Below are 20,419 nucleotides of genomic sequence, written 5' to 3'. Positions count from 1 at the left end.
TGATGTCACAAAATAGAAATAGAAAAATTTCGAAAACAGTGACTGTTCCTGATGTCGACATTCTTTCCCATGCAGACTACTCTGATAAATTTTATCAAAAGCAACTTGCTGGAAACAATATCTAGTGCTATTCTGAGGAAAGTCTAACTAAAGATTAGATACAACTGAGTGAAACAACAAAAAGACTCTTACATGGTAATCAGTGAACAAAGTGATGCCTCTCCCTTTTACTGCTGTACACAACTCTTCAATCTCTGTCTTTGTCATCTGAAAACTAGACAGGGACAGGATACTCAGCTTAGGAACACTGCTGAGATGCTGGACCAGGTCCCTGACTCCTCTGCCAAGTGGATTCCCCCCTAGATCAAGATTTGTCAGCTCTGGTACATCCTTAAGTGCACGATCCAGTGCTGATGCTTCATCTTCACCCATATTTGTATACGACAGGTCCAGCTTAGTCAGATTGGGTACACTGTTCAGGTTCTTGGCCAGTTCAATGATCCCGTGACCCAGTGCATTGCAAGCCATATCAAGATCGCTCAGCTCTGGTACATCCTTTAGTGCACGAGCCAGTGCTGATGCTTCATCTTTACCCATATTTGTATCCGACAGGTTCAGCTCAGTCAGATTGGGTACACTGTTCAGGTTCTTGGCCAGTTCAATAATCCCGTGACCCAGTACATTGTTTGACATATTCAGTCTTTCTAACTTGTTTAAGTACTGTAATGAGGCAGCCAGTGCAGCACATTCCTTTTCTCCCATTTGTACACGAATTAACTCTAACACAGTCAACTGTGGCACGTGATGAAGATTCTCAACCAAATGACTCACACCGCTGTGTAAGGGGTTGAATGACAAGCTGAGCGTATGCAAGTTTGGAGAGTGGTGCAGTGACTCAACAATAAAAGCAGCACACTTTGCTGTTAGATTGATACCACGAAGTTCTAAACTGTGGAGATTGTCAGTAAAATTAATTCTGTGAATCGCGTTCTCAATCGAATTACCTTCCAAGGCATCTGTCAAGCCCCGACTTATATCAATATCTCGAAGAGCTGTTAATAAGGGAAACAAGTTCTTCAACAGAACAAAATCCTCAACTGTTTCCACGGATAAATCAACCTCTCTCACCAGTGACAAACAATGTTGTGTCTGGTCAGATCTGTTCTCAGTCAAAGACAGTGCAATGTTTTCGTCTTCATTATTTCGCAGATTATCCACAGGTGGCTGAGAAGAACAAACCGGCGCTGATATCAGTTCATGAAAAAGTTTAGAACGAAGAACAGTTTTTGTTATGCGACGTAGATAAATAACGTTTCTCATTTCGCTTTTTTTGAGGAAAAAGTCCGCCTCGCGTAAATCGGCGTATTCTTTAACATCCTTAATTTCTCCAGAGCACGTTAAAAGGACCGCGTTCAAGTCAAACAATATGGATAGAAAATCATCATAATTACTCTCCAAATCTGAGTAAAATAAATAGTTCGGAAAGCTGGTGGTGTCTTTGAAGAAGTGCGTTTTGGCAGCAGTAGACAAGTGTTTCTTATCAAGTATTACAACATGGTTAACACATGAGAGAAATGCAGAATATACAGCTAGTCTGTCTGAGGCTGGACAACGAAACAAATAATCGACACAGAATAGAATAAACTTCTTTTGTGCATGAGACAAATCTTTGACAGAAGGCGTCCTAGTAAAATTGTAATCTGTGAGACCTTCTTTCTCTCCGACATAACGTAGATGATCAAAAACAATGCCAGCAGCTTCTGATGACAACTCACGAACGAATTTTAGAACTTCAGCCATCTTCCTTGATTTTTCAAACGTATCCATTCCTGACAAGCAGGTGACGGTTTCATTCTTCTTAAACTTCGCTTCTTGAACGATGAACCAAGCGGCAAGAAACTCCTGAACGGACTTGTGAAGAAAAGACACGATCTTCTCACGGTTCAAAGCAGAAAGTTTGGAAACTTGGAAAAAACCGACATGAATAAGCTTCTCGAAGAGATCACCAGGCGGAAATTTACTGAAGTTAAAATGAAGGCAGTCCTCCAAAAGAGCATCGAATGCAAGTTTTCCTATTTTGGAAAGTTCCTCTTGATATTCATCTATGCTTTTATCTGCTGCGACGTTGTCTGAGTCTTTAATAGCCATATGATCCAAGAGAGTCTGAATAAATTCTACGTAAATTTCGCCACGAGACGTTGGTAATTGAGGTTTTTTCTTTTTCCACAGCAGACACAACATCAACAATAATAGTGGAATCTCTGCCATCTTCATGAGGTCGTGCTTTCTTAGGTATTCAAGTAGCCCTTTAACGTCCTCCTCATCAGGAAGAATCTTACTTGCGAACTGTTTCTTCTGTTCCCGGCTATCGAACCCGTTAAGTTCAAACTGAGCGTGACTTGGCACTCTAAGCTCATCCTCTTTCACTGGCCGCGTTGTGATCATTACACAACAGTCTCTCAGTTGACTGCCTCTCCAAATCTGGTGAATTAGGGATGATTTTCCACCGCTGTACTCATCATATCCATCCAAAATGAGCAGCACTTTCTCTTGGTTCTGACGGACATATTCACACAAGTAATTGACTGCCATCGGGTCATCAGCAGACAACAGTTCCGCTGTTTTTAACATGGTACAGAGGTCCGAAATACCACAAACGTCTCGTAACCTGATTAACAGTAAAAGATTGAACTTTTCGAGGATCTTCTTTCTGCCATTTGCCCAATCCACAGCTACTTTTTGAGTGAAAGTAGACTTTCCTATTCCAGGTCTTCCATACACCAGAATTCGTCTACGGATGGGATGATCTTCGTCACCCTCAAATACTTCACTGCTGTCTCCCAGCTTTTTTTTCGTTGTCCCGTCAGGTTTCCTGTGGTCTTGTAAAAACGTTACTTGTATGTAAATGTCATTAATGTGTACCGTATTGTCTGGGTCCCATGGTGTTATTTTCACTTGACACATGGTGTTGTAAAACGCCCTCAACTGATTCCGGCACCATTCCCAAAATTCTGTTACAGACGAGTCTGTAGACAAAAAACAAGTAGCTTGGTAAAAATTCTCTTTCTCCCACATCGAAAAGAAAATCACTCGAGAAGGGTTTTTGAACAATAAGGAGAATTATTCTTTCCATCTGTAATTTGTAAATTTGACGACGTCACTCTTTAATTCCGAAGGTAAATATTCACATTTTCACTATCTGATCACTACGGTGTTTTTTTTTTATTTTTTGATTTTTTGTTTTTTTTTTTTGGGGGGGGGGGGGAGGCGGAGGTTGGGGGGTTTGATTTGCCCCTAATTCACGAGTACAGTGTTCGATCGTCCCGTGAAGGAGAGAAGCGTGGGCTCATTTCACGAACATGATTTGTTCTGTGACAAGTGAAATTATTATTATTAAGACAAACATTAGGGAAAACCTCAAATATTGTAGTAACTATGAGTTTCTAAAGCTTAAATTCGAACATTAGCCCCTCGTTGGACCGATTGGGTTCTGTGTGGTTTATAAAATGGGGGTTGGGCTAAAAGGAGGGGAGGGGTAAGGCGGGAGATTCTAAGTGTCTTATGAGTATGTTGCAGCTGAGCCCTCCCTCTCTTGCTAATGTAATAACCTTTTGAAGATTTTTTCAGACCATTCTATGTTTTCATTGTTAAACGCCGTTAATCTTGCTTCCACAATTTCGAGATGACGCCCGACTGTCTTCCATTTTTCGAGTTTCTGCGAAAGTCTCTCTAAATCTTCGTCGCTGGGAACTCCTTGCTTGACAACAAACATTAAGATATCACAGCAAAGCATCAAGATGAGAGGATAGCGTGTAGTACATATTGCATCTATTCATGCCATTCTGCTGGATCCACGCATTTTTATTTTACAAAGGCGGGGGAAGGATGATGGGGTTGGAGGGTGGGGGTTAACAGGCACGCCCATAGACATGTTCTCATTTTACCTCTTTTCTTTGGAGTCAAGGCGCCACTCGGAGACGACTCTTCATAACGGCATTTCACCTTTGGCGGAGGCAAATGTCTAGTAGAACCATCTGCATGGTAACAAATGTAAAAAGATAATTAGACCAGAACATAATATTTGAGCCAACAGATTTATTGTGACAATGGAGCTTTTTCCTTTCCTAATAAAACGTCTCCTAATGAATTTGTTTCAAGCCCAATTCATGCAACTTCATTATGCAACCCTACTTTCCAACATTTAACACAAAAATATACACGCCCACATACGCGACCAGAAGATTTTATGTTCTTTTTTTTTCCTTTTTTTTCCAGCCAGTAAGAAAAATTGTCATCGCCACTTAAACGGATTTGGTGACCTACCATTTATATCTCTATTTTGCGATCGAGCGAAAAGCTCTTAAAAACTCTTTTCCATACAATAAGCAGCTTGCGTAAAGCTACTCTAAATCTTCGTCACTGGGAACTCCTTGCTGGACAACAAAAATAAAGACATCACAGCAAAGCATCAAGATGAGAGGATAGCGAGTAGTACGTATTGCATCTATTCATGTCATTTTGCTGAATCCACGTATATTTATTTTATCAAGGCAAGGGGAAGAAAGATCGGGTTGGGGGGTGGGGGTCACTGGGCACGCCCATGGATATGTCCTCATTTTACCTGCAAAAGGAGTTTTTCCTTTCTTTGGAGTTAAGGCGTCCTTCGGAGACGACTCTTCCTTACGGCGTTTCACCTCTGGCCGAGGCAACTGTTTAGTAGAACCCCCTGCTTGATAACAAATGCAAAAAGAAAAAAAAATTAGACCAGATTTTTCGAGCCAACAGATTCATTGTAGCAATGGGGCTATTTCCTTTCCTCGTGAAACGTCTCCTGAGGAATTTGGTTTCGAGGCCACTTCGTGCCATTGCATTATGCATCCTACCGTGCATCATTTTACACGAAATTTACACGCCCATATACGCGACCAGAAGATTTCTTGTTCTCTTTTTTCTGCCAGGAAGAAAAAATGTCCTCGCCACGTCAAACGGATCTGGTGACCTACCATTTATATCTCTAGTTTGCGAAAGGCTATAAAAAAAGCTCCATACAATAAGCAGCTTGGGTAAGGCCACTCTAAATCTTCGTCGCTAGGTTCGATTTTCACCTAATTCTCAAGTGCAGTCTCCGATCCGTGAAGGAGAGAAGTGCGGGCTCATTTCATCAACAGCAGCTGGTAATCGAGGCTATCGTTTGTTCCGCTACACAAAAATCTTAAAAATATATTGATTTGTTCTGTGACAAGTGCAATTATTATTAAGGAAAATCTCAAATCTTGTTGTAACTATGTAACACTTAAAATCCTCCAGTCCGAAAGTCTAAATCAGAATGCAGATTCTGAAGAAGTTAAAAACTGAAGTCCTCAGTGACTAATAGCTTCAAGCTTTGAGCGCTTTATGCCCTGGTCCAGTAACCCGCTTGATGACTTCCTTTTTCCACCTTACAAACATAAGGAAAGTAATTTAAAACGAGAGACAGCGAGGCGGGCATTTAATCAGGTTCATTACTAATTAAATAATGGCAGGTAATTATTTGCATGTCAAAGAAATCTAGCCGCAAAAATGTATTTCTGTAAGACTAAGAAAACCGTGAACACAAGAGATTTCTATGGAATATATGCCATAAAGTTTCAAGAAAAATAGCTAATCAAAAGGAAGATGTCATGAGTCAATATGCAGCATCGAGCCCCAGACCCTCGGATTCTGAAGCTCTCCTACTAAGCAAGAGAGAACTCTATGGTGAGTTTCACAGTAATAAGAATAAAAGAAACAGTTTCTCACTGCATCTGTTAATTCAAATACATACCTGCTGTTTTGGTAGACGAAACATGTTGCTGTTGGGAAGACTGGGCACTAGAGCAGCATGGCTCTACCGGAACTTCTTTACTCAGTGCTGAATGTTGTCTGTCAGTTGAAATATCTTCAAGAACACAAAACCAAACAGACAGCAGTTAGACAGCCTTATGAGGTTTGAGACAGACATGCAGCTTTATGTAGTTCAAACCAACATAATTCGAATACTGCGTCCTAACCTTGCTTGCAAAGGTTAGGACATAACTCAAACCAATGTGGGTGTAAGATTTCTAAAAATGCAAATCTACGTGAGGAATTTAAGATATGTGTGATTCTTCCTTCCTCTGCATAAAAATTCAGCATTTAACCGCAGTTCTTAGGAGAGGCACCATGCAATAATTGGGTTGAAAAAGACTGGCACCTATAAGTCTCAATAGACATACTGGGAATTTGTAGACAACGATGATGGCTCAAGTAATTTCCTATCTGCAAGAGTTAACAGTTACTGTTGTTCGGTTAGCAATGATAATTTGGTTTTATTAACTAAGTTGATAATGTAAATGGCCACCGTAAAGAGTTTCTACAGCTGATGTTTCGAGCATTATTCCTTCTTTGGACCGATTGGAGGAACCTGGGTTGCCTGTGGTTTATAAAATAAGGGTTGTGCTGGTAGGGGAGGGGTTGGGCTAAAGCAGGAGTTTCTGGGTGTATTATATAGTGGGGTGAGGTTGGAAGTCTTCTTCCCAAAAAGTTTGAGAGCATCCCACCATCCATCTTTGTAGAAAGAAAATTAGAGCTCCTGTATGTTAAGTTCAGGTCAACATCATTATCTTTTATTTCTCACATTTTGTTAGCCCAGTGCAACACACAAAAGCAGAGCCTGTGAAATTGCTGACAAACATGTAACAATTCTGAGTGAAGAGCTGTTCTGATTGGTCAGTGCATGATCATAGGTCATTAATCATGGTTTTAATTCAGTTTTGGTAATTCGGTTCCAGCACATTTAGTGACTGTGAGCACAGCTAGTGACTGTTAGCAAATATACTGTAGGCCTAAAAAAGACCAAAGTTGATCTGTTTACCTTTGTAATGTGGCCAATCTTCAAAAATACTGCATTTCTTTAGAATGCTGACAACAAGAGAAGCTGCTGTTACACTTGCAAATGTTTGCCAGGTTTCTTTTGCTTCAGTTCCATCTGCATATCCTGAAATACCCTTGATGACAACCCACTCCATTTTCAGTTCATGTGCTGCACTGAAAACTCCTAAGACATACAATAACAAGCTATTATGAATAAAACAACAAGTTTTAGTATTCTCCACCATCTCCTGATTTCAACCTCTCCCATTGTTACCATTGTCATCAAAGATTTGTAAGGAACTAGAGATATATTTTGGAAAGTCACCTAAAATATACTAGGTGCCGAGCTAGTCCCTGTAGAATGAGCCTCTCCCAGGTCCCATACCATTCAGCCACTGAGACTTTACTCTTATTCACTCAACATGTGTATGAAATACTGGTCAGTTCATCAGTAGCCATCTGTACTCCTGGATATAGAGACACACTGTGAGAGTAAAGTGTCCCAGCCAAGACTATAACACAATCACATTAGCCCTGGGCTTGAACCCAGACCTCTTGATCTAAAGTCCAGTATGTTCACTCACAAGCCAGTGCATCTCTCAACACTTGCAGAAAAGTTTGCCAACACGATATGAGTATCAGCTCTCTCTCCCAGGATACAAATATATCCAAATATCTCTTTGAGCAGATTTTACAGTAACAGTAACTTCAAAGGAAAAAGAGATCTTACCCTCTCCTTCAGTTTCAATTGCAATTGCTTCAGGAAATGACTTCACTAGTTCATCTCGTCGCCATTCAGCTTGCACGACCTCAGTACCACTCAAAACCTCGCCACAGAGGACTTCAACTTTCCTCTCTTTAGGATTTTCTAGGGGTGGATTCCAACCATGACTTGCACATTCAATGAGTTCAGTAATGTCTCTGCTTACAGGAGTTGTGAACCCACAAAAGTTCTTTCCATCCTTTGTAACCTTCTGATAGGAATAGGTTGTGAGCTTTTCTGACAGAACCACATCCCCAAGCTTTGTTGATTCCTGATTCATACCACTACAGTGGCCCACAGAAAAGACAGCTTTTGGCCTCAGCTGAGTGACAGCATTTTTTACAACAGTTAAAGCACCACCAGGAACTTTAAATCTCTCTGAGCATTTCATCAAAGCAACTTTCAGTTTAACATCTTGATCTTCACCAAAGCTGCCAAAGTACACATGACCAAGGCCTTTGCAATAGCTTCTTAATGGATCATTAATGTAATAGTAGCAGCTCAAGAACTCACAGTCCTTCACTGTTAACAACAGAATGTCAATTGGGAGTTGAACATCCTTCCAATGTATAAAATTCTGGGTTAGTTCACTTATCTCTGGAAGACTAACATTGATCTTTGGTGGGTCACCATAAATGTTCTTTGAACTGCTCTCATCAGTTCTCGCAGTTTCTGACATTGCCAATCCGCTTCTGAAAATAAAAGCAATACAGAAACATATAAAAAGTAGAGTTTAATTTAATTCACCATATTTAAGCCTGGACATAATAACTAGCCTCCAGTCCAATGCCAAGACTGTAGAAATCCCTCAAAACCATGTACATCAATTTTTTGCTGATGGAAAAAATGTAACAAGTACATACATACTCTTTATTTAAAGAAATATAAGGTTTACAAAACTTCATGTCCTGCAAATAGCTACAATGCTAATCTAGGCAGGACAAGACTTTAACTAAAGGTGTTATTAAATTACATAAGAAAAAAGAAAAGAAGAAATACAAAAACATACAGAAAGAAACACCTTACATATAAATTCAAGTATAAGGGATTTTGTTATTTGAAAAAGACTAAAATTACAACTAGAGGTATATACAATATATCAGGTTAACTTCACAAAATATTCTATTAAAAAATTAACATTCAAATAATTATCTTCATTACCTAGAACATTAAGGAGTAGTGATTTAATTTTTTTACGAAAATTAGAAACGTTGAGAGTCTTAACAGAAAGTGGAATAGAATTCCAAATAGACACACCGATTCTAGTAAAAGATTTTTTCATTTTTTCAGTTCTAGAGAATTTGAAAGAGAAGCATTCTTTTGCAGATAATCGCGTATTATAATGATGTTCTGTATTGATTTTCGCAAACTTATCGAGAAAACTTTTAGGAGCTGTCTTAGCATGAACGTCATACATTAAATAGCTTAACTGTTGAAAGAACAAAGACTGCAAAGGAAGGCAGTTTGATTCAATAAAAAAAGGGATTGCATGGTCTCTGGGTTTAGAAAAATAAATCAAACGCAGAGCACGTTTTTGCAGAACAAGTATCTTATTGAGGTAGGTCTGTGGACAGTTGCCCCATGCACAGATACCATAATTTAAATAAGGAGAAATAAGTGCATGATATAAATTCAAAAGAAGACGCCGTGGAATGTAATGCCTCATTTTAGCAATTATTCCAACCGATCTACTAATTTTGTGACAGATAAAGTCAATATGATGCTTCCATGATAGTTCAGAATCATGCAATCATTATACCCAAATATTTAACAAAGTCCTTCATCTCTAGAGTTACTCTAGTATTTAAAGTTGGATTAAAAATCTTAATTTGAGGAATGAAAGGCATTCTTTTTTGGTGGGGACGAAAAATGACATAATTAGACTTTTTGACGTTGAGCGTTAGTTTGTTAGCATTAAGCCATTTGCTTACTTTCTCAAGTTCATTATTGACAGTTAGTTCAAGAGTACGTAAGTTGTCATTTGCATAAGTTAGACTTGTATCGTCTGCGAAAAGATAAAAAGTAAATTCCTTGGAAGATTTATGGATGTCATTAATATATAACAAAAATAACAAGGGTCCAAGTACAGAGCCTTGAGGTACTCCACATACGATCGTTTCAATTTCAGATATGCATTTGTCTATTTCAATAGACTGTCGGCGATCTGAAAGATATGATCTAAACCAAGAATTTATAACTCCTCTTATTCCATAGTGTTCAAGTTTTGTCAAAAGAATCTCATGGTTAACAGTATCAAATGCTTTCTTAAGATCTATAAAAATTCCACATGAGTACTTTCTATTGTCCATATAAGAATGTATGGTGTTCACAATATCAAGAATCGCGTGCTGGGTACTATGTTTATTGCGAAAGCCATATTGTAAATCATAAAGAATATCATTCTTATCTATAAACTTTATCAGTCTACGATATAAAATTTTCTCAAATAAACGATTATAAATTGATAACAAAGAAATTGGCCGATAGTTTTCAGGTAACGTCTCGTCTTCACCCTTATAAACTGGAATTACTTTTGCATATTTAAGTTTTGCAGGGTAAACCCCAGTTAGTACAGAGTGGTTAAAAATTTTGGTTAATGGTATGGATATGACTGATTTGGCAAGTTTTAACAGTTTAACAGGGGTAGAATAAAGCCCCAGGGCTTTATTGTATGGCAACAAGCTAATTTCTGTTTCAATTTCTTGCGGTATAATTGGATCAAAATAAAAACTGTTCTGCAAAGGCAGATCAAGATAATCAGAAAAAGTAGTATTAACTTCAGGAATATTGGTTGCAAGTTGATGCCCTATTGACGAGAAGTGTTTGTGTCGCAAGTGTCTCAAAAAGGATTATTTGTAACAATCTGCACAGCCTTTGTTACTAATGGAGGAGATAAGATGACAAGGGAAAATTTTAACTAGGATCTGTGTCAAAGAAATCTGCCAGGACTTTCAATCAAGTTGAAGAATCAGATGATGAGCTATATACTGTATATCCCATATATTCAGGAGCAGACAGTGATCATACCAAATACCAGATGGAGCCTCAGCTAAGGGAAGGTGAGAGCTGTGAGTGGACAGTAAAACTGTGCAAACAGATTGTAGCTCAGAGGCCAACTGACTAATTATGAAAGATTAAAAAAAGCACTAAAAACAGATCAAGCCTGGAAAACATTCGAGCTATCTTGAAACCCACCAGTAAACTTTTCTCCCTGCATGTATGTGCAAGGTTTAGTGTGAAACTGACATTGCTTAATGGGCCTGAAATTTCGAAAAATCAGCTATAAATTGCTAGGAAATAGAAGAATGAAGTTCTATTTACCTGTAGTAAGGCTACTTCTAGCTTTTCTTATATCTTGGTAATACAAAAGAGGGCTACAACAGCTACCTCAACCAAGGCAGCAGGAGATTAAAATGGTTTACTTGAGCATAAGAGCATTTTCTATTCATAAGTTTATTTCTATTTCAATTACACATACAAGATAAACACTCACTTTTCAAGTTGCTTCTCCTGTGAGGTGGTAGCAGTAGTTGAATTAAACTCTCAGGTACTTGCTGTTGTTGGATTGAATCAATAATACCATCCACCAGATAAACCACTGACCCAGTAGATTGTGTGGTGGATTGCATTCACAACAAGCTTCTGGGCAGTGATTAATCTGGTGGACAGCAAAAAATTCAACTAGCTGTTGGTAAAATAACTATTCTGTGCCAAAATCACTGTAAGTTGTGGCTGTTCAGTCAGTCAAGTATCAGAACACCTGCAGCTGTTGGAATGGAACTTAACCAGAATTCAGAATATTCTGGAACTCAGCTGCAACAAAGTACAACACATATGGATCAATTATCACCGTTTATATGATAAGCTGAATTATACATGCACTTTGATTGGTTCTTATATCAAAATGTGGTAAGTACATCCATGGCACACTCTACTGTGCCTCATGCACCACTTTTTTGTTCTTTACACATTTTGATGTCAACTATGATCTATTACTGAACAGTCACATGGCAACACAAAATATATTTATCAAATGGAATAACCATTCACCTTACATTTTTTTTTCTTTTTTTGTTTTTTGCTCCTGAACACATGGATGTGCAATGAAAACAGGCTCTCATCTCTGAGTCAGTTGAGAAAAACCATCATCAAAAACAATTGTCATTATAGCACCAAGGAAATGGTGAAGTAGATGACTTGCGTCAGCTGTTTATAAAGTTCATAATTTATTTTTGAATATTGATGTCTAAACAAGGTATACTTTCTTGCAACATGGTGATTCTCAGAGAGTCTTGTTTACAAAAGTTAAAAGCAAATACAAATACTTTAAAAATGTATACAAAGACAAAGTATCACAAACAAAATCCCAAAGGAAAACATGCATAAATATAGCTCATAGAAGCAAGGTGCAAAATTGCAATCTGAGGTGGTTGTCAATGCTACTGAAAATTGACTGTTTGCAACTAAAATGTTTATGTTAGCCATGCTAGCAGTTATCTATTTAAGGTTTTCTCAGTTTTCTTCATGCAAACCAACACTCAGCAATGCAGAAATGAATCTATAATTGATTATATCAACTTCCAACACTCATTTTCAGCAAATTGTCGAGGTCCTTGAAACTTTTTTGTATTGCAATTAAAGAGAGCATTTTTATGGAATCATTCAGACTTAGCAACCAAATCATTGCTTCAAATAGTGGCTGAATCCAATTATTTATGACACTTGGTGCCCAGGTTAAAAAAAAAGTTATTTCTAGACCCTGAGCTAACAATGAAATAAAAACCAAGGCAAGAGAGCATTTCAAAGTAGCTCAGATTAGACACAGGAAGCTTGTAGCCATTGAAAATACCCTGACAACTTTCAAGTCCCCAAGTTAAAAATTTATATCATAAAAGCACTAGATTAAAATAAAATAAACAGCATACAGAGGTAACAGACTAATAGGAGTGAAGAAGTTACAAATTATGCTCCTATGCATTATTTTGATGTAAAATGAACGAGAACTTTTAACAAAAATTGGGCAAAGCAAAGTTGTTTAAAGTGAAGCCATTGAGAGTTAATTACAACTACAGGAATGATCTCAACATTATGGGATTCAAACTTAGTATATAATCTAAAGTGTAATAGCAGTGATATTTGAAAAAGCAATTGCAGCAGCAAAAAGTAACGATTGAGATATAGAGCTATTTTCAAAATGGCAAATTCAATATATCAAAATTAACCTCAAGAGAGGGATGGTTTAATTCAATACTAAAGTAACAGTTAAGAATTCATAAACTGTTAGGAAAGGAAGCTGGGCAAAGTCATGATCATGAATGCTTGTCGCATTAAAACAGCTCTAAGGAACTCACATCAGCAAATGATATTCCAGAATTATGATTTACAGTGTATAATGTTTGAATCAGGTTTAAGTAACGTTTCACATCGGGTGTCTTAGCTTAAACATTCCGGTTGACTTATATAAAAACTATTTTTCCTGTCCGATGCTTTTAAATGTGGTAAACTTAGCTTTAATTTGTAAACGGATGTCGATTGAATGATACCCATTACGTTTAAATTGCTCTCTATGCAAGTAGTTACCGATGAATTCGAAGTTCGTCGATTTAAAAAGAACAGTCTCGATTAATTGAAATAAATCAAACGAACAACCAAAAGACAATGAGATACTGGAAATACAAAGAATTCATACGAATTCAGCTCCATATAAACACAAACAGGAACATGATGACATAGGCAACTTTCACGATGACGCATTAGAGGTTGTTGATCTTCAATGTACATAAACAACTACTGTAAATACCAATCTACAAAAATTATTTGAGCAGCTCAATAATACATTTTCTCAAGCGTACATGAGTTAGAAATCTTGACATCCAGTAAAACCATGTCATAAATGCATTCTTGCCTAAGATGGCAGACCACAACCTTACCTCTATTTCCTCTTTACCCGACGATTGCACATGCTCGTGTTTAATGAAACTGAGCTACAGCTGTTGTACAACTTCGACTTCGTTCAATGAAATTCACATAACGAACTGTTTTACAAGTTCAGAGCCGAGCTGAAAGGAGGAAAAACAAGGATTCTTTAGTTGAAACTTTGATTTCGAGTGAACTGGGATGCCGCGCCTCTGCATTCCACTCGAGCTTGCCAGTCACGTGGAAAGGTAATCTTTAGCTCAAGCCGGAAATGCTGAATGTTTTAAAAATATTTTTCATTGTTATTGATCGCTCCTTGTGGTAGTAATAGTTTGGCTCGACAGTCTATAGGTGACCTTTATGCCACAAAAAGAAAGAGAAATGTTTAACGAAATACTGGTGTAAAACCATTCCGTGACTCCTTGAGGACATGTTGAATGTTGCGTGACAAGTGGTAGTACTGAGTCACGGAATTTGTGTCTAGATTGACTCAACTTCACTGACATATTTTATAAGCTCTCCAGTTAGGAAACGAGTATATTTCTGTAAAAATCGTTTCTGTTTGCTTTTCATCAAGATCTGCCTAGTGTACCAGAGATGAGGTTCATCTCCATCTGCTGTAATAGTATCTCAGATCAGTTAATCTTCAAAACATGCATAAACGTCTAGACTATTCTATTTGGTAAAACGTATCAAGCGGGGCTACCTCATGATAAGAAAACGAAAAATATTCGAGCAACACGAGGATAATTACAGACCGAATAGGATGACACGAAGTCTTATTACCAATTAATCATAAACATTACGCTTTACAAACAAAACCATCGCTGTCTTCTAAGATGTTGCCACTGTTCATAGGAAAAAAATCTCTAATTTTGAAGAAAGCCCCAATTTAGGAGTCTGTGCGCTGTTTATATGGTGATTGAAACCAAGGTTGTGATTGGTTGATTTAAACTACAACCTTGAATGTGATTAGCTTATTGCCTGTCCAATAACAACTTGGCAAGTGAATTAGTGGAAAACAAGAGTCTTTTAAACCAATCACAATCGAGGAGATTGTGATTTTTATGATTACAGTGGATAAAAATTCGTTCAGCGAATGAAAGCCCTATCTATTTGCTAGTAAAATGTAATAGCGTGAGTTCTCTTCGCCTTGTGCAAAGACACACTTACATGGTCACCGCATATGGAAACCTTAAAAATGTCCCATGCAGTCAAACAACTACTTCCTGGGAGCCATCTATGTTACAGAATTTCATCTAAAAAGGACAAGTTTTGCATTGATTTCATTGGTGAACCATCCGCTTATTTTTCAACTGTAAATTACCTTTGGGCCTTAAACACTTTCTGCAACAGAACGGGATTGAAAAAATAAATGTACTTTTGCCAGTCATACCGATTTCGCTCGTTCTTTCATTTGACATCTACGGATCACAAAATTAGATTGTAGACCGCTGTACTTGTCACTCCATTCAGTTAGAAGGATGTAGTCTTAAATTCAAATCAAAGCTGACCGATAAACGATAAAAATTCTGTGTTAAAAAAGATTTCAACGCTTAGTCAGTGGAGCAGATAAAAATACCTTTACCTCGCCATTATATTCTCAAATCTATTTATAGACTTGTAGGTAAGTGGCTTACTCTTCTAATTACCGACGGCTATTTCAACTTACCCTTTACTTGTAGTTACAGAGCAAGTTATCTCATCCAACATGTATTGAAGATGGCTCCACAAATGAAATTTCCTTTGAGAAATAAAATCATAGCCTGAGAAATGAAAATATTAATTTTCATGGAATAAATGGGCGAAATCGCTGGGCTGTCCTGTCACCATACTAGTTTGAATCCACGGAACAAATCAGAACAGTGAAACTCGTACATTTCATACATTTCTTGTTTTTAAATAAAGAAGGGAGGGTGATGAATACGCCTGTACACGTTCTTAGCTTAGCAGATGAACGACGTGTAGAAACACAAACCTCTGTGACAGATATCTTTCGTTCTAATGCTGGGGACTGTTTTGATTTAAAAACACTAACTGAGCCGCTCAGATTTCACCCGACCCTTCCCATGCCGGGGCTGGTTTATACCGTCTTTCGACGGACGCACTATGCACTGGCGTGGGAAGGGTCGGGTGAAAACTGAGCTCAGTTAGTGGTTAATTAGAATTTTAATACGGTTAATCGAAGGCTCATGATCGACCTTTTCGGTCCACATCCCGTGTCGACGACAGATGATGAGCGAATCTCGGAAATCGAGCAGGCTTTTGAGGTAGTTAGAGGTGGGCAAATACACTGATTTTTGGCTTCGCTCATTTCTCGGAATCACTTGCGTCTTGCCGAGATCGACCGTTGCAAATTGCAACCAATGTAAGATTTCAAATAGCGTATCAAATAACTGACGTCACGCGGTCTCAAACCCACAGGGTTGTCTGCCCGTGATTGATCCAAGCGTTGAAAGAACTCGCCGGAGTCGATATTTAGAGTAGTCGTGATATATTTCCGGTTATTATGCGATGCAATTGAAACCAATTCTTTTCAGTTTTTAGCAAGATTAGATAAATAAGATTTTCAAATAAAAAGAATTTCGCTTTACGCACTTAGCCAATCCGAAGAACGAGTTAGACCCACCACAGATTAGTCACATTACTTTTCCTGCAATTGCCTGTTCGGTATGATGTCCATTCTGGTATGCGACTGTCAGTCGAGGCGCGTTTCAAACACTACTTTTTGGCTTTAAAGCTCCTTTCCTGGGTTGGATCTTAAGAGATTCACTAACGACGATAGCTTATCTTTCCGTATTCACACGTGCCTGCATGTACGGGTGTGTCTTTTTTTCTGGCCTTCTTATGGCTATTTGGGTGGTTTTTCACTTACCTTCAGACACATTCAATTTAAAAATGCAACCAGAATTTCTCCATGTAAACCTTATATTTCTATTGGCTGCTAACATCACAATAAAGTGAAAGTCGTGTATCAAATTTTGTCTACCTACGATCACGGCTGATAAATTCCTTTGCATGCCCATATAATAAGTTGGTATGACTGTTTAAACGTACTTTTAATGAGTGATTTCCAACTACTAGAGTTATCTAAATTGATTGAAATATGTTTCATTACATTTCCTATGTGTAGGTCCCGTGTGTATTGTATCGATTGCCAGGCCATACAGAAAAGAGAAGTCGTATATTTTGAGCGAAGCTTTCGATCAACCTGAGGTGTTCCCCCTCGGTCATCATTTTGATCCGGAAACCGTTGGAATCTGGATGTGGATAGTGCCACAAAAAATGCGGGTGAGTTCACATGAATCTGGTTACTAAAATGTTCCATTCATATGTTGCAGTTACGTTACTGGCAAAACCATGTAAAAGCTTGAAAGAAAACTTCAACTCCTCCATGTTCTCCTGATAGCTGCGGCTGTATGTTACTCATTTAATGACAGGAGAGTATAGCAGTTAATTTAGCGTTAACAACTGAGTTGAAAACGTAAATTAGCCACCTTAATGAATAAAAAAGCTGATGTTTCGAGCGTTAACCCTTCGTCAGAGCCATTGGAGGAATTATGGGTTGTGTGTGGGTTTATATGCAGAAAGTGGAGTAACGCTATTGGTGGGAGTATGGTGACGAGAAAACAATTATTCTTGCAAGAATAAATTAGTTGAATGAAAAGCGCTCGTTGATACCGTGGGAATTAAGAGTGCCGATTTGGAAGATAAATTTTTGTTCTAATGTTTTGCGGCTTTCCGAACTGCCTAGCTGTAAGGAAAGGCCGCAAACTGTCGTATGTTGTTTAGAATGATTAGGGAGATTAAAGTGTCTAGCGACTGGTTTGGATGCGTCCATGTCATTTCTTTCCACGTCGCGAGGGTAAACGCGTATTCCAGAGGAAAATTACGTATGTATGTAATATTTACCTTAAAAAAGACTGCTGAAAAGCACTTGGAAAGCATGTGAAAAATAACTTCTGCAATGCACAGAGTTCCCACATGTTTTTTCATTGGTTCTCGAAGCCTTTTCGTGAAAAGCGAAGCATGCACTCTGTAACTTCGACACGAACGATCCGATTTTTTGATCACAAACCTTCCACTGAACGTTGATGGAAGAGTTAGGCTTATTTCTTAAACAGAGAGTGATAGTCGACCTTACAATGGAAAAATTTCTCGTTAAAACAAATTCTCGTCTATCTTCTTTACTAAGCAAGAGTAAAACAATAACCCTTCGACCTAACTCGAAGGGCAAAAAACCTGGATAATACCTACAAAAATTCGAATCTAAGCGCGACAACCTCGCCCGTAAAGCGAGGAGAACCAAGGAATGAACTTAAATTTCTTCCCAGGGTGAGAGTTTGGGATGCATTCAGCGTAAAGCATCCTTTAATGAACCACATATATTTGCTTGTCAGAAGACGCCAGAAACTGGACGAAGGCCATGATGGGACTACAAGAGTAGCCATCGCTTTCTGTAGGCTCAGAATGGAAAACGCGAGCAACAAGAGAAACTGGAGGAACCACTAAACAATTCTCGGAACTTAACTATTGGGCAAAGAAGTCAATTCCTTACGCACCCGGATTCCAGAAACGCGAAAAGAATCTAGAAAGCTTTGCTATACAAAAATCAGCAAAACAGTCAACTGTATACGCGCCCCATAACTCTTCCAAACTTAGAAAGAAATCCTGTGTAATTTACCAATCATCAAAGTGCATAAGGTGACTGATGTAATTCGTCTTCTCAGTTTTAGTTGGTGGGATCCAGCGCACCTTCAAACGAATACTGTGCTCCGCGCAAAACTGAAAAATTTTAATTGCAAACCTGTGCAAATCCAATTTCACGCTTCCGACTTCTATGATTCTAACCGCCGTCTGGCTATCAATGAACCACTTGACAAGTGAACCTCCCAAAATTGGCCCAAAAGACTCCAGAGAAAAATCAATGGCTGCAAGTTCTTTCCAAGTAGAGCTCTTAGAGCGCTCTGAAGGCTCCCAAAGCTTGTGACACACACAATCCTCATTAAGGGTAATAATTGAACCACACCCCGTAGCGTTAGCATCGGAGTAAGCGAAACGCTGTGGCTTATTAATAAGAAAACAATTGCGCTTTTGATGGGATTTAGATTGTTTTCCCAGAAATAGAACTCCTCAATGCAATAGGGATCTATCTTAACTTTCGAGTCCCAGTGCTGCGCGCTTAATGTAGACATAATGCAGTGCCTAGTCATGATCCTTGAGATATTTCCGGAAACAGGCGCTGTAGAAATTATCTACCCTGTAAAAGAGACCAATCTTCTGGCAGAAAGAACAAAATCAGAGTCGATAATACTGTCAATGGTACTAGTTATTTTTGCAACCCTCCTATCGACAATTTCAATGGTTCCACGAGCACTATCCCAAGTGATACTCAGCTGATTAAGCCTCTGGCAAGGTATCCACTCTGACTTATCCTCGTTAGTAACGAAACCCGCCTTAGAAAGGTCAGCTCTGACGGCATCCGCGACAATACTACACACTTGAGAATCCTTTTCAATTCCCCATCCGTCGTCAAGATAAACAGCCACGGAAATGCCCTGATACCTCCACTGTTTCTCAAGAGGCTTAAGAATTTTTGGGAACTCGTAAGGGGCGGACGATAATTCGAAATGTAAAAATTGTAAACACATAGAACTTCACTTGATTGGAATTGGAATGCTTCTAGGAAAAAGCAAGATATGTTTGATGGCCCTCAAAATTTCAACGTGGTGGTACCCACTTCTCAGGTCGAAGGAAAACATATATGCACCCCGCGCGAAGACATAGCTGTTTTCCAGTCTTCGTATTTAACGTACATCTTACCAAGAAACTTGTTGACATATCTTAAATCAAGAACGAGCCTCTTCTTTCCATTAGCTTGAACAGATACGGACAAGGGGTTGACCACCCGAGGCGGTACCTTGGTTTCCACAAAACGACCCGACTGAACTAACTCTTGAATAGCCTCCTCAACAAACTCGGCATGTGAAAGAGACGATCTGTTGTTTTTGAAAATCGCTGGTTCTGGAAAACTAACGAAAGGTGACAAATATCCCCTTTCTATAACGTTAAGAATAAAACTAGGAGTTCCAATACACTTCCAAAGTTCGACGTCTCTTCGAAGCTTTCCCTTGACGTTGACACACGGCGGACCAGTACTTAAGTCAAACTCAAACAATTCGCTATCGCAATGTACCCGAGCGATTTCAGCAACCTTCTCATCAACAACATTGCTGCTTTGCACCGGGTTGAGTATAGGCTCCGTGACTGTAAGGGCTGTATGAGTATCCTGGGGTGAAAGTGGTTCCGCGATAAGCGCTTCTTGGGCTATCCCAGGAGGCAGTGCATTCTCTTGCCAAATGGCCGAGTTTGTGACATTTAAAGCACAAGTTAATAACTGAAACAGCCAATAAATGTCCAGTTACTGTTTGGGAACTGACAACAGCACGGAAAAATGAACACCGGTATTCACTGTGAATATAAAACGTCTACTTCTTTCGTTTTTTTTTTTTATTTCCCAGTCGTTTGCTGACCGAGAGTATGTCAAGTGGCAGACTGAGAATGTTCAGTTTACACGAGAGGCTTGTGACGCTCTCCTGAAGCAACTCAAAAAACAACACTTGGACCCAATCCTCGACCAGCTTCAAGGAAAGGAAGGCGCCAAAGTCATGTTCGATGACATTGTAGCAGGTTACAAAAAGATTGAGCAGGACTAAAAAGCTCGTGCCACCAGAGCTAAACGAGTTTTTGCAGCTGTGTTCTTCGAGTTTCATCCGGTAAATAGACTTTTACTTGAAATTAAAAATTCAGACCAGAAATGAGACAAATTAATGAGTTAAAAGGTTTCTAATCTGTGTCTTATTTTTTTTT

General features: G+C 38.7%; 1 protein-coding gene across 8 annotated transcripts in view; it reads right to left on the bottom strand.

Moving 5' to 3' along the window:
* LOC149049003 (NLR family CARD domain-containing protein 4-like) overlaps window positions 1–20,419 on the bottom strand; it is a 173,820-nt gene that overhangs the window by 50,817 nt on the left and 102,584 nt on the right. For 6 of the 8 annotated variants that reach the window (XM_089201400.1, XM_089201404.1, XM_089201405.1 and 3 more), the window contains 3 exons: window positions 4,622–4,726; window positions 3,945–4,034; window positions 193–3,026 (listed from right to left, as the gene is read on the bottom strand). In XM_089201400.1, the coding sequence (XP_089057526.1) occupies window positions 193–3,026; window positions 3,945–4,034; window positions 4,622–4,726 (3,029 nt within the window). Of the gene's footprint in view, window positions 1–192; window positions 3,027–3,944; window positions 4,035–4,621; window positions 4,730–5,803; window positions 5,918–6,871; window positions 7,055–7,600; window positions 8,326–11,126; window positions 11,447–13,563; window positions 13,779–20,419 lie in introns of those variants that run through there. The other 2 variants (XM_089201406.1, XM_089201407.1) reach the window with 2 other exon arrangements.

This window comes from Pocillopora damicornis, chromosome 3 (assembly GCF_964200805.1).
Source record: "Pocillopora damicornis chromosome 3, jaPocDami1.2, whole genome shotgun sequence".
Taxonomy (NCBI): Eukaryota; Metazoa; Cnidaria; class Anthozoa; order Scleractinia; family Pocilloporidae; genus Pocillopora; species Pocillopora damicornis.
This window is presented reverse-complemented; position numbering and strand designations above follow the sequence as displayed.